The sequence below is a fragment of the Ictalurus punctatus genome, chromosome 1 (genome assembly GCF_001660625.3).
Source record: "Ictalurus punctatus breed USDA103 chromosome 1, Coco_2.0, whole genome shotgun sequence".
Taxonomy (NCBI): Eukaryota; Metazoa; Chordata; class Actinopteri; order Siluriformes; family Ictaluridae; genus Ictalurus; species Ictalurus punctatus.
Window position 1 is genome coordinate 27,689,068 of NC_030416.2, and position 15,000 is coordinate 27,704,067.

General features: G+C 37.3%; 1 protein-coding gene across 1 annotated transcript in view; it reads left to right on the top strand.

Annotated features, from left to right (window-relative positions):
• ttc21a (tetratricopeptide repeat domain 21A) overlaps positions 1-15,000 on the top strand; it is a 21,673-nt gene that overhangs the window by 1,387 nt on the left and 5,286 nt on the right. The window contains exons 4-24 of the mRNA XM_017479019.3: positions 2,554-2,720; positions 3,218-3,340; positions 3,481-3,638; positions 3,731-3,815; positions 4,165-4,263; positions 6,000-6,192; positions 6,337-6,425; positions 6,775-6,969; positions 8,244-8,379; positions 9,064-9,221; positions 9,484-9,693; positions 9,799-10,037; positions 10,468-10,540; positions 10,630-10,740; positions 10,869-11,007; positions 11,451-11,551; positions 11,720-11,908; positions 12,021-12,131; positions 13,644-13,725; positions 14,342-14,492; positions 14,917-15,000. The exon at positions 14,917-15,000 is cut by the window's right edge and continues 78 nt beyond it. Coding sequence (XP_017334508.1) covers positions 2,554-2,720; positions 3,218-3,340; positions 3,481-3,638; positions 3,731-3,815; positions 4,165-4,263; positions 6,000-6,192; positions 6,337-6,425; positions 6,775-6,969; positions 8,244-8,379; positions 9,064-9,221; positions 9,484-9,693; positions 9,799-10,037; positions 10,468-10,540; positions 10,630-10,740; positions 10,869-11,007; positions 11,451-11,551; positions 11,720-11,908; positions 12,021-12,131; positions 13,644-13,725; positions 14,342-14,492; positions 14,917-15,000 — 2,893 coding nt within the window. The remainder of the gene's footprint in view (positions 1-2,553; positions 2,721-3,217; positions 3,341-3,480; positions 3,639-3,730; positions 3,816-4,164; positions 4,264-5,999; positions 6,193-6,336; positions 6,426-6,774; positions 6,970-8,243; positions 8,380-9,063; positions 9,222-9,483; positions 9,694-9,798; positions 10,038-10,467; positions 10,541-10,629; positions 10,741-10,868; positions 11,008-11,450; positions 11,552-11,719; positions 11,909-12,020; positions 12,132-13,643; positions 13,726-14,341; positions 14,493-14,916) is intronic.

A 15,000-nucleotide genomic window follows, 5' to 3' on the forward strand; every position in this document is an offset into this window, starting at 1 on the left:
AATTCCCTTAGTCATTGATAACAATGGGTTAGACCGAGGAATATAGCTGTGATGTGTGGCAAAAAGTTGTTGAGCTTCACAAAATGGGAAGTGGTTATAAGAAAAATAGCACAAGCATTTAAAATGTCCATTTCACCATCAGGGCAATAATTAAGAAGTTCCAGTCAACTGGAAATGTTATGAATAAACCTGGAATTGGACGTGTGTCTATATTGTCTCAAAGCACTGTGAAGAGGACGGTTCAAGGATCACAGCTGGAGAACTGCAGAAGTTAGTTCTGTCTTGGGGTCAGAAAGTCTCCAAGACTACAAGCCGAAGTCACCTACATCGCCATAAGTTGTTTGGAAGGGTTTCAAGAAAAACGCCTCTACTCTCATCCACAAACAAACTCAAGCATCTTCAGTTTGCCAGACACTACTGGAACTTCAAATGGGATCGGGCTCTATGGTCAGATGAAACCAAAATAGAGCTTTTTGGCAACAAACACCAGAGGTGGTTTTGGCGCACACAGAGAGGTAGCCATATGGAAAAGTACCTCATGCCCACGGTTAAATATGGTGGTGACTCTTTAATGTTTTGGGGCTGTTTTCTGCCAGAAGGCCTCGACATTTTATTAGGATATATGGCATCATGGACTGTATCAAATATCAACAGATATTAAATGAAAATCTGACTGCCGCCGCCAGAAATCTTAAAATGAGCCATGGTTGGATCTTCCAGCAGGACAATGATCCAAAACATACATCAAAATCAACACAAAAATGGTTTACTGACCACAAAATCAAGGCCCTGTCATGGCCATCCCATTCTCCTGACTTGAAACCCATAGAAAACCTGTGGGGTGAACTGAAGTGGAGAGTCCACCAGCGTGGACCTCAAAATTTGAAGGATCTGGAGAGATTCTGTGTGGAGGAATGGTCTCAGATCCCTTGCCATGTATAATCCAAACTCATCAGGCATTATAGGAGAAGACTCCCAGCTGTTATCTCGGCAATGGGAGGTAGCACCAAGTATTGACTAAAAGGGTGCCATTAACTGTTGCACACTAATATTTAACAAAGGTCTTATTTTGGATAAACCTTTGTTGTGTTTGCAATTGTGCAAAATGTCAATAGGTTAAACAATAAAGACACTTTTTCTCAGCCTTCTTTACTCATATTTACCAAGGGTGCCAATATTAGTGGAGGGCACTGTATATTATGCTTCAGTGCAATAAGAGCTAACTGTAGGATAACTGTCTAAACTTATTATTTTCTGCATGCTAAATGTTGTGCTTAGTCAAGCTTCCCAATTAAAGAATGCATCCTTACATAATTCAGGCTACAACAGAACACATTTGGTAAAGTGTCAGCTTTTATACTCTGTGTATACTTTGAAAGACCAAGCTATGAAGACGATTTAAGCAAAATGACCAATTCTACCAAGAAATTTAGCAAACTTATTAGCATTACTTGTTCCAAACAGACCAGCTCCTAGCTAATTGTTGCTAGCCTACAGTTGTCATCCTTATTTATTCCGTTATTAGATTATGTCCACTGCTTACAAGAGTTCTGCTTCCTTCTCCTTTTTCTTCTCCTTATTATTATTTGTTCTTCTTCCTTCATCCTTCTTCCTGCTTCCATCTTCTTTCTTGCTTCCAGGCAGGTAAACTCTCTTCATTTTAAAAATTGTGACGGTTCTAAATAAATAGTGTGCAAATCATACAAGTTAGGGCCCCTTTTACAGGGTTCCTGGTATTGGGTTATTCATTTGAAATTATGGGGGAGTTTTGCACACTGAGATTTGACATTTTCATGGACTTCTTGTTGTTCCTTCTGGGCGCTCCCTCAAAACTGGGGGCCCTAAACAACTGAGTGCCTTGCCTATCCTGAAGCTACACCTCTGATCCTGAGATATTTCCTCTCCTTTGAACCCCATATTAGTTTGCTTGCTAAAATGCTTTACTTAAACTTCACATCCTCACTAGACATCAACCCTTACTTTAGTTTGAAAGATGTGAAAACCCTGGTTCATGCTTATAAAGACTACTGCACCTCTCTCCTCACTGGAATCTCTGGTAAAACCACTTATGTTTTAGTGCAGCGGTTCATAACCTTTTTGCGAGTGCAACACACTTTTAAGAATGACAGTGTTTTTTACTGACCAACCCCTAGGTTAAGAACCGCTGTTTTAGCGTATTGAGAACTCAGCTGTCAGTCTCCTCGACACTATACATCCAAACCTCAGCAGTCTTTCCCCGTAAAGAACATTCTACTTGTTATTCAGCACCATGGATCCCAGTCTCTGGAACCCTAATCCAGAACCTCTTTGTAGCATCAATCTCATCTATTCCCTTTATAGGTCTTAACTAAAAAAAACATTTTTGTTTCTCGCTCATAAGAGTTTTCTCTCAGACCATTTACCTTCTTTCTAGCTGTGTTTCACCAAATTGTAAAACTAGTGATGAGTGTGATAAAAAGATGCTATATAAAAACTAATTCTTATTATAGATCAATGGATTAGCTTTTAAAATTGTAATATAAATTCCCTAATCACTATCTCTGTGTCTGTGAGATGGAGACGCTGTGTCTGAGCTGGAGTCCTGTTTAAAGAGAGCCAAGAGGACAGCTGGAGAAAGGGCTCTGTACTATGTGGCACTGCTCTACTGGATTCTGGGGAGAAATCAGAAAGCTAGAGTGTACATAGACAAGATGCTCAAATTATCCAATGGATCTTCAGAGGTTTGTGTGGTGTAATACAAATGATGAATGTTTGATCAAAGGCTTAACAGGAAGCTGTGATTCTGTAGTTTGGAGTAAATTCTTTTAATGAAATATTGTTGAAGAGATGAATATTTTGTCTCTTTAGATAAAAAAAAAAGAGGTTGCTGAGTGAATGACTGGTTACGGCTGCTATAGTATAAGTGATAATAGGAACTAGTCTCAGATTTTCCACATCATAAATGTAATTATAAATGATCATAAGTGTGTCACTCATTAATAAATGAAACATTGCAATCGTTGGCAAAGAGGAATAAAGAGGTTGAAGAGGAATAAAATAGTATGCCAGGATGTACATCACATCCAGCTGTGGATCATTTTCCTACAAATGTTTGAACTGTCATGTTTTATTCCTTACTTGCTGCAGCTGCCATTTAAATGTTTTACAATTTATTATGATTAATGTTGATTTTTTTTTTAAACTATAAAAATAAAGACACTGATGTATTTGTTAATAGGGCCATATTCTTAAGTGCTGGATTGTCCTGACCTCAGAAGATGATGTTGAACGATCTCAGGCTACTCGATATTTTGACAGTGGCATTTCTGACTCAAAAAATGTGTTTGGATTGATGGGAAAGGTACATCGTTTTGAATTTGACGTTATAGTGATAAGATGATAAGAATGATGATAAGAATGACCCCCCTTCCCCCCCATCAAGACAAGAATATACAAGCGAAGTACCTCTTACCTGGGTTTTAATTGTTGATCTGCTCATAGATCGAGTTTTTCATGGCAAGACAAAAGGAGTCCTATGCTCTGAATATCATCAATCAGATCATAGCTTCCTATCCTGACTTTATTCCAGCTCTGGTTCTCAAGATGAACATATTTATGTCACTCCATAACTGGGAACACACAACTGAGGTGGCTGAAAGGTAGGTCTGATATCAGTTTCGATTGATTGATTTGATAAGGGCATGTTGATTTAATGTGATTTAATCATCTTTTCTTTTGATCTGGGTTACAGGATCCTAGAGCTGGATGCACATAACTTAAAAGCACTTCAGATGTTATGCATAATCTCTGCCGCGAAGGACGGTGATATAGAGAAGGTAATTATGGAGGTGTTCATGAACAGTATGCAGTTTTTAGTGATTATTTGGAGCAACCGTATTTGGCAACAGTGCCAAATAACTGAAGTGGTGGGAAAAAGTAACAGAATTTGCGTTTAAAGGTACGAATGCTTATCACTTTTGTACCTTTAGCCAGAGTTTTGGTATAGAATTGGACCTTAAATAGCACTGGTAGCATATTTATATTGTTTCAATAAAAAATAAAGATATATATATACACACACAGTACGATTTGTATAATAAGTTAAATCATTTGAGTTATCTAATGACCAGATTTAGTCATTCATAACAACATCAGCATTAGATTTATAACATTTATGTGCTGCAGGTGAAAGAATATCTTCAGTTACTTCTGAATGCAGTTGTGGTCACAGAGCCCAGCACTCCCAGTCTTCATATGGAGATCACCATGCCCATCAGCAGACTGGTGAGACATCTGCTTCATCTATCAAAGGGATTGGAGTATGCATATATATTGCTTTATTAGGGGATATTAAAGAATATTAAAGATTAAAAGTGATTCATTGAGCATTGCGATATTTCTTTGTTATGCTTTTGGCTCTGTTCAACATTGCAGTAAAATAGGACCCACTGTCAACAGACTTCTGTCCTGTAGTCCTTTATTTGTCCTTACCTTATTTATTTATTTATTTATTATATTTGATCATTTTCAAGACACAAGCTATGTCTTAACTCTAGTCTACTGCATGGTATGTCTAGATATTACACGCCTGTATGATTACTCTAAGTGCTGTAGCTGAAATAGCATACTATTTTGACAGACTATTGTGTGTATTATAGATTTAAGACATATCTATGATGAAATGCAAACCCAATCAATCACACTTTTTCTCATTCAAACTATTTTTAGAACTGTACTGACAACATAGAGTCATGAAAATAAGCATCTGGCCAACATATGTTATAGGGAGCACTGGTGGCTGTGGGACACTGAGCAGCTGCTTACATGGTTTATTGGTTAGATCTAGCTCTGGTCATGAGTAATTAACAAAGGATAATGCTGCTTTTATCATGTATAGTGATTATTTGCAAATCCTTGATTGGAATCGGTGACTGAAAGATATCATGTGCTGGGTATTTTCTTAGATGATGCTTTATCAGTTTTTTAGCACAGCTATTTATTTATTTATTTATTTATTTAGTTCTTTTATCTCAGGCTTGTCTTTCGTAAGTGAAACCAACCTCAATGACCCGATTGGTCTGTTATGAACATTCCACTTTTCTGGACAAAAAACACTTTCTAGTTGTTATAGTGGTTTAGATGATCATTCAGCTGCAATATGAGTTTAGAGTAATTTAGTTGGATAAAAGTGGCTGTAAATCTTGTATGAATCTTACTTAGATTTTCTGCAATAAAGTCATACAGTACTGTGTTACTATTTTGTTCATCTTTGATAGACTTTGGCTTGTGAGATTTTCAGATTTTCTCTACTCTCTGCCTCAGACCGACTTATTCTATTTTTAAGCAGAAAGATGATGAAAGATGAAAGATTTCAGACTCCATATTCTAATCCCACATCAGTGATTAACTATATATATATATATATATATATATATATATATATATATATATATATATATATATATATATATATATATATATATATATATATATATATAATTTTTGCACCTTACTGTGCTCACTGAAACCTCAGTGCCTGTTGACACCAAGTCTTGCTGCAGGTCTTTCGATGGTTTTTCACAAACTGCCTTCTCAGAAATCAGCCATTGATAGCTTCCTTTTTCTGCCCCGTCCAGGTATTTCATACATTTTCTACCCCTAGCCAGTTCAGTCCTTGATTAGTTGCATCAGGTGTACTTGAGACAACACCTGTTTTACATATTTGTGCTGTTAGGGATTCTATTCAGGGGGTTGAATCGTTTTGAGAATACAATATAAGTTGCATTTTCAGTTGAATTCAGGGAAACCACTTGAAACATTCATTGTGTTTAACCATTTCAATTGCTTTTGTTTGGTTTATTCATTACAAACAGCTGAAAGTCTGTACATTTTGACAATAAACCTGTAAATGTAGAATAGCATCTAGAATCACATTTAGTATACTGTATTATCTCATTACCAAGGATTTTACTCCAAAAGCTATTTTAAGATTAGGGATCTTTATATTTTCTTTCCAACAGTGTGGACACAATAAAGATATTGTGCAGACGCTGACGTCATTTTTGCAGAGATGTGTGTCCATAGCCCCAGAGGATTCTGCCATAGTCTCTGAGCTCGGTTACCTTCTCACACTCCAACACAAGTACAAAGAGGCCCACAAATGGTACACTAAGGGTCTGAATATAGACTCTAACAGTGCGGCTGCTATATCAGGTATTGGAACTAGGCTAGACAGTTACTCAAAATAAGTATTCTTTTTGTTTCATAATGCACTTGCGTAATAGCTTCTTTGCTTTAAAATGCACCTGATCAGTGGAATTCTGTAGGACCAGTTTTTTTTTTTAAACACATGTTTAGGCATGATCAGGTGTGAGCTGATGGATGGGCATGTGGAGAAAGCAACAGAGCAGTTGGAGTTCTTCCATGCATCACTAGGAGGCTCAGCAGTATGTCCATGTCATTCTAACATGGAACCTCTATTACTACCATCTTATTAAAATGACTCTAAAAGCCATTTTATAATTCATTAAGCCAATTTACGCTATTACATATTATATTTTATTTATAATCACACTATCCTGGGTTCACTTTTGAGTCTGGTTCCTTTCAAGGTTTATTCCTCTTGTCACCCCAGGGAGTTTTCCCTTGCTAAATAGGGATAAATGTAAATTTATATCCTGATTTTCTGTAACAATGCTTTGTGACAATGTCCACTGTTAAAAGTGCTATATAAATAAAAGTAAATTGAATTTTTAGATACAGTATTTGGTAACCATAGATGTCTTCATCTGGCAGGAAATCATACTTTTGCAAGCCATACTGGCCACAAAGAAAGGAGCAGATCAGGAGAGTGTGGTGGCCCTGCTGAAGGAGGCCACAGAGCTCCATTTTCAGACTCTTCAAGGGCTACCGCATGGTGTGGAATACTTACAGAGACTCAACCTCAGCTTTCTCCTCCAGGTCGTCAGCATGCATCTTGCAGACAGTCAGGTGTTTCTCTTCCTCTTCTTGCTTTTTTCAAGAATGGCAAACCCTTTTAGATATTTGTACAGCTTATAGTTTGAAATATACATGGTAATAATTCACTGTTCCCACAACCCATACCTCTAGCTTTCACCCAAGTATGATTTTTTTTTTTTAATACATGCGGCCAATAACCACATCCAATACTTTGACAGGAACCATGCTGTATCTCAATCTCTCACAATAATTTTAAAGGGACATTGTGAATTTTTAGTCCATTTACTGTAGCTTCTTCCAAAAAGCTCATTGTGTTATGGTGCACAGAAGCTTATTTTCCCACTGGATATTAGCATACAGAAGTGTGGAGAGCTAATCAGATTGCAACCATCAACATTCAGAAGCTTGTAGCCAGAAAGGTGTACCAAAGATATTAGCTGCTTTGTGAGTTGCAGGTGGAATATCTGAGTCTGATGGTCGTGACGCCAACCACACACCTGAATTTCTGTGATAATCCTGAAATTTATACATCAAGATAACAAACTCATAAACTAGAAACTGTAAGAACTGAGATAACAACACCATTAACTCCCTTTCTTAACACTGTCATCCTGAAATATTACATCACAGACTTTGATGCATAACCCTGAGTTGTGCACAGATGTAAAATAGTGTAAAAGTAAAAGAGATACTAGCATGAATGATTTTTTTATGTATCAACTAAAAAGGTTACAATATATATATATATATATATATTTATCACTTTATCTAAAGTAGATATTGGTTGAGTGATTTCTGTATTTTATTCTGTATTTTATACATTTTAAAGTTCAGGGCCATATTTGTTTGTCTTATGTTTTTGCATTTGTGTATTCCCCCTATGTGTTTCTATGGTGTTGGTGTCATAGGATTAATGTTGTTTGCCTTGTTTAGCCTAGTCAGTTGTATGTTAGCAACTAGGAGAGTTGGATGTGCCGTAGAACATCTGGTGTTGATTAGGTCTCTGATCTACTGTGAGAGGCAAGAGCAGAGCAGATTCATACTTGAAGCCATTGCACAGTCAAAAACTTCTTTTTCTTATTTTCTCCCCAAAATTCCTTATACTTGATGGTAGAATTTTCCACCTTTCTTTCACTGCCCTCATTTGGGAAATAATATTCACTTAATAAACCTTGGATTGGTTCCACCCTCACTTTTTCCCCCAAGCCTTTTCCAGTGGGTTTTACCCTTTGGGCTGGCATTCTATCAGACTGAGGCTTGTTAATCCTTGTTCTTTGAAATCAAACACGTTTTGCTGTCCTTAGGATATGCCATATGATGCTGGTCAAGCCTATCCCTTTGGACTGAAGCACGCCTGTATGATTCTAGAGGCTATAATTAAAGCTGCTCCTCGTGTGTTATCCAGCTGCTATTACATGGCACATGTCAAATTTCTTACAGGTATGTGATTAGGTAATTGATATACAGTGCTATCCGGCTCAACTAAACTAAGTTACAGTGTTTGACTATACATTATAGTGCCTAAAGCTGTGTAAATTAAATTTTCTAATATGTTATTGTTTCTATAGTAACCACTTCCACAGGGGCATGTATATACGGTATGGCAGACATGACACAATCCAAGGCCAATAACAAATGAATGGTCTCAGGTTTAAGCATGGTGTAACAGTAAGATTTCTGCTACAGTGGAAATCTTCAGGACAGAGGACTTTGTGCTGTTTGGTTTCCCTGTGAAATGACAAGTTGCTTTTTTCTGTATTATTAACATCAAGAGAGAGAAAAATAGAAGCTGTGGAGAGTAAAAATGGTGATAGCTGCTGTAATATGAAACAAAACAGGAAATAACCTGTGTTATAATGGCCCACAACATTATATGTAACTATAAATGTTTAAAAGTATGAGAGTGTTTTACAAAAAAACGACAACACTTTAATAAATTGTAATAGTTGGCTAACTACTGTCAGGTAAGAGGAATAAAACACTTAAGAACATGCTGATATATAATCAGCAGTCAATCTCTCACACCAGCCTGCCAGTGTTTATATTCCACTAACAGCATTCTGTCATAGTTTCTTCCTTACATATAAATCGAATCATTTGAATAACTCAACCTGTTATTTAAAGGTGATCAGGCAGCTGCTCAACACTTTCTGAACCTCTGTATGGAGAAAGATCCCTCCATGCCTGAGATCCACTTACTGCAGGCCAAACTTCACCTTCATGCAGGAGTTTACAACAAGTGTCTTAGCAGTTTGGAGTCAGGAGTCAGCTATAACTTTGAAGTGAGTCAGAGAGATCACTTTTTGCTGAATATTTGTCAGTGCCTTCGTTCCATTGCATTAAGGTTTTCTTAGTATATAGGAAACTGTACTGTAACATCTGATAACTTTGGAATATGGTGCATGGATATATGATCACCAAAATTAATTACACTATAATAGAATAAATGCATCTATTTACATTGTGTGTGATAGTTTTGTCATCCAGGACAACAATTAAAGCTCTGTAAATCCTGACATGTGTATGTTTTGTGTGTGTTTTCAGTTGAGACAGAAGCCACAGTATAATTTAATCAAAGCCAGAGCTCTGAAGAGAGCTGGGCAGCTGTCTGAGGCCATCCAGTGTCTCTACATGGCGATAAGCATGCCAGGGGTCAAAAGGATCATTAAGGGACAAGAAAACTTGATCTCCCGCGGTGAGCGAGTTTCTCTGTTCCTGGAGTTAGCAGATGCCCTGAGGCTAAACGGAGAGCAGGTATAAGCTTTAATGTGGAGCATTTTTGGTATGGATTTGCTTTGGAAGGGATCTTCATAAACACTATACATGTGCAATACTTTCTTTTTTCTTTTTTTTTTTTAGCATGAGGCTGTGAAAGTCATACAGGATGCAATTTGGCAGTTCAAGGGCACCCCTGAAGAAGTGAGGGTTATGGTGGCTAATGTAGACTTGGCCTTAGCTAAAGATAATATTGACGAAGCTCTAAATGCACTGAGAAATATAATGCCGGGTGAGTCCATCTACATACATGCTAAGGAGAAGATGGCCTGTATTTATCTTGAAAGATTGAAAAACAAGAGGCTCTACATAGCATGCTACAGGTGAATGAACACTTTTCCAAAGACTAATAATAACCTTAAATACCACAGTGCTTGTTTCTAGAACTATTAAAGTAATGTAAATTGTTGGAGGGTAGAACAGATTTGTTGGGTAACTGAGTCTGTGGTGACAATAGCATTTACTGTACATTTATTCATTTGGGATAGTCTTTTATCCAAAGTGCTTATATGTTAGGCAGAATCCAGATCATGAGTATACTTTAGCTGAGCAGTTGAGGCCTTACTACTCACAACCTTCAGCTCACTAATATACAGCCTTAACTGTTGATACTATTGCTGAATCACTACCCATATAACCACTGTCCACTAAACAGCATGGTCATGGCCATGAACATATGATAGTTGTTCTAACTCCCGCTATTCTTTACTGAACATTTCTTATAAAACTAAAGAAGGTTTATAAATGTTTCAGAGAAATCTGTGAACAGCTACCAGGACCTCACTCTAACGTATTGCTTGGTGATGCCTTTATGAAGATCCAAGAGGTACTTGTGGGTTTTTATATGCAGATATTTTTCTTTAATCATCATTCTTAAAGCCATGACAAAATCAAACTGTATTTGTTATCTCATAGCCTGAAAAAGCTATTGAGGTCTATCAAGAAGCAGTCAAAATGGCACCCAATGATGCAACACTTGCCAAGAAAATAGGCCAAGCCCTGGTGAGGACACACCAGTACAGCGAGGCAAGTGACCTTTTTTTCTTTTTTTTTTTTCTTTTTTTTGTTTAAAAAATGTCGTTTGTCTCTGACTTTAATAGACTGAATGATCAACTCATTGCTCATATGTGCCTGATTTGTGTGCTATTCTTCAGGCTGTTAACTACTATGAAGCTGCTCTCAACACCAGCATAAAGGACTCTGTGTGTTTAGACCTGGCTGAGCTTCTGCTTAAACTCAAGCAGTCTGAAAGAGCTGAGAAAATCATACAGAAAGCCTTGGATCATGAAGACTGTAATTCCTTTATATAGATTATAGATTAGGTTCTGTATGTAGATTTATGTTTTTACAATATATTTACTTGTGTGGCTTTTAATTACATGGTCCAAATGCTATTTAGGAGCCTTTGTTTGTCCCTCTGGGTGAACCCTTATAGGTTTTATATAGAACCCTAAATCAGTGTTACTCTGTTGAAAGGGAAAGTGACCAGAAACGGCTCCAGGTAAAATCCTATGGTAAAATTAGGCAGGCAGAAACAAACCCTTAACTGTCCAATGAACCCTCAAAGGACCCTTTTTTCTATGATTGTACTGTATGATCTATTAGTGGTACTACATATTGCTACTTAGAAATACAGAAGTTACACTGAGATACTAATAGACTGCCTTTACAAATGACATTTAGAATGCTCTCAGATGAGTGTAAAAAACACAATTATGTATTTCTTGTTTTCTCAGGTACTGATCTGACCACCATGGTGAATGATGTAAAATTTTCAAGAATGCTTGTGAAAATTCTGCAGGCCAGAAATGAACTATGTCTTGAGAAGATACAACAGGTCAGTGACTATTTATCTTATTTATTTACAGTTACAATACACTATATATTCAAAATTATGTGGACGCCTTACCATCACATCCATATGTGGGCCTTTTTTTTTTCTTTCTTTTTTTTACACCTATTTTATGAACTCTTATTTTTCTTGCATGTTTCTACTTGTCCTCAGATCTCTGATGTCCAGCAGAAGATTATGAGACGTTTGCCATTTGAGCAACCTGAGACCAAAGATGAACAAAGGAAAGTGGCAGCAGCTATTTGTTGTGAACAGGCCCAAGAGTATCGCAGGAAATCTGATCTAGAGAGAGCGAAGCAGTGTTATTCAGATGCTCTGAGCTACACTCCAGATGACATAGAGGTCATGTTCTGTAGTGTCCACCTCAATGCCCATCAAATTTCAAAGTTTGGAAGTTCAAGGAACTAACAAACAGTCTTCTTGATAATAAATATATATTTTTTCTTTTCTGCAGACTCATTTACAAGTTGCTCAGTTGTACTACGAACACCAGCAACTGAATTATTGTGAAGACCATTGTTTTAAGATATTGAAGCTCAATGAAAATCATACTAGCACCACCATGGTAGGTACATTTGTAGTTTAGAGTAGGTTTATCAGATGGGCGGAGTCTAGCCTTAAACTAATTGTATGATTAGTGTGGTTAAATATTATGGCCAAAGTCCATATTTAATTTGGATTTTCATGAACTGAAACATGTTCCACTTTTATCAGTACCTTAACCACAAACTCTAGCATTTTAAAGGTTTACCTCTAAAAGTTAAAAGGGAGAAATTGCATTTAAAGATTTAATATAAAATGCAGTGCAGGACCATCACAAACATTATGACAGCCAGTATCTGATTACAAATGGATTTTTTTTAGGCTTATGTACATTTTGTTAAATCACGTACACTGATCAGAAATAACATTAAACCCACTGATAGGTGGAGTGAATAACACTGATTATCTCATTATAATGGCACTTATATATGGTTGTATATATTAGGCAGTCAGTACACAGTCAGTTCTTGAAGATGATGTGTTGAAAAATGGGCAAGCATAAGCATCTGAGAGACTTTGACAAGAGACAGAGCAAGTCAGGGCATCTCTAAAATTTCAGGTCTTGGGGGTGTTCCTGGTATGCAGTGGTTAGTACCTACCAAAAGTGGTCCAAGGAAGGACAACTGGAGGAGGAAGTGTGATGCTCTGGGCAATGTTCTGGCAATCATGTGGATGTTGCTTTAACACATAACAGATACCTAAATATTATTGCAGACCAAGTACACTCCTTCATGGCAATGGTATAACCTAATGGCAGTGACCTCTTTCAGCAGGACAATGCGACAATTGTTCAGGAATGGTTTGAGGAACATGAGAAAGAGTTCAAGATGTTGAATTGACCTCCAAATTCCACATATGTCAATCCAATTGTGCATCTGTGGGATGTGTTGGACAAATAAGTATGATCCATGGAGGTCCCACTTTGTAACTTACAGGACATAAAGGATCTGCTGCTAACGTCTTTGTGCCAGAAACCACAGCACACCTTCAGAGGTCTTGTGGAGTCCATACCTCGACAGGTCAGAGCTGATTTGGCAGCACAAGGTGGAACGACACAATATTAGGCAGGTGGTTTTAATGTTATGGCTGATCAGTGTATCTATCCAACAACTTGATCAATACCAGACCTTCACTGTTTGATGAAACTAGCAAAGTTTTAGATATCTTTAGGCAGACTCATTGTTTTTAACACTGTGTTGAGTTATTATTTTCTTGCCTTGTATATTTTTGTAGAATAACAAGAGTAAGAGTAAAAGAGCAAGAGTAAAAACTGAACAAAACAGTTCCAGGTCAATTTGGTGAAATACAATTATAGTTTCTTAATGTTGAGTTGGCAAAAGCAACCCATTATAGGCAGAAATATCCAATTTTTCCCATCCAATTCTTAAAAAAAATAAAAATTCAAGTCCAGTGACACATAATGTTTTTTCCAGACTACCACCATACATGTTTGACACTTAATGTTCTTCCACCAGTTCCAGTAGCTTAATGTTAATAGTCATGTCTATGTTCTGCACATTTAACATGACATTAGCTGTTAGCTGACGTGCTGTTCCAGAGAAACCAAAAAGAAGAAGCCCTCAAGCTGTACACAGATATCCTATACAAACATCCAGGTACTGATATTGGAAATGTTTTTGTGGGAAACTAACATACACTAAATGGCAACAGCTTTGTGGATACCTGACCATCACACCCCTAGGTCTATTCCCCAAACAGTTGCCATAAAGTTGGCAGTAAATAACTGTATGGAATGTCTTTGTATGCTGTAGCATTATAGTTTTCGTTCACTGAAACTAAGGGGTTGAGCCCAAACCTGTTCCCGCATGACAATGCTCCTGTGCACAAAGCAAGGTCCATGAAGACATGTTTTGCAAAGGCTGGAGAAGAACTCAAGTGGCCTGCACAGAGTCCTGACCTCAAACCTCACTGAACAACTTTAGGATGAACTGCAATGTCCACTGGACCCCAGGCCTTCTCACCTGAAATCACTGCTTGACCTTACTAATGCTCTTGTGTTTTAAAGGACAAAACCCCACAGCCACACTCCAAAATCTAGTAGAAAACCTTCCCAGAAAAGTGGAGGTTTTTATAATACCAAAGGGGACTAAATCTGGAATGGGATGTTCAAAAAAATCACATACGGGTGTGATGGTTAGGTTCACAATATTTTGGCCATATATGTATATGTTTCACACAATTTTATGACAATGTTGCTTTTGTTTGGAACAGACAACTTCCATGCACTGGTGAAATTTCTCCACATGCTACGCTGGGTGGGGAGACTGGAGGAAGTGTTGTCCTTCTTTGAGAAATGTGAAGCCTACTCTCCAACTGCGGTTACAGAACCAGGCTACAACTACTGCAAAGGCCTCTACTACTGGTCAGTATCAAGCAGCCCTCACTGTGAAATCTTCTTTTTTAAAAGTAACAAGAGTGTTACTTTAGAAACCGTCAGTCCTAAATCACATGACCCTGGTCATTAGTATTCATATAGTTTTATTTAAGTTGCCTCTACCAGTTTTTCTTTAGTATTTAGTTCTGTGGCTAACCACCGTCTGTTGTTTCCTCTTTAAGTGTGTGTTTGACAATGAAAGGGTAAATACATTGTTTAGTGAAGTTTCCTGGTCACCTAATAAAGACTTATAATAATAATGTACTTGTGATAAACATATTAAAAACACATTATAAACATTCTTTTAGCTAACAAAGAAAAACATGTAAACATTTTACATTGACATTATTTTCATTGCACATTTATCTCAGCTAAGCAGGTGGTGTATTTGAAGATTCTCTGTCTGTATTAGGCATGTGTACCATGTACAGGAGGCAATGATGCACCTGAACCAGGCCAGGAGGGATGCAGAATGGGGGGAAGATGCACTCGAGCT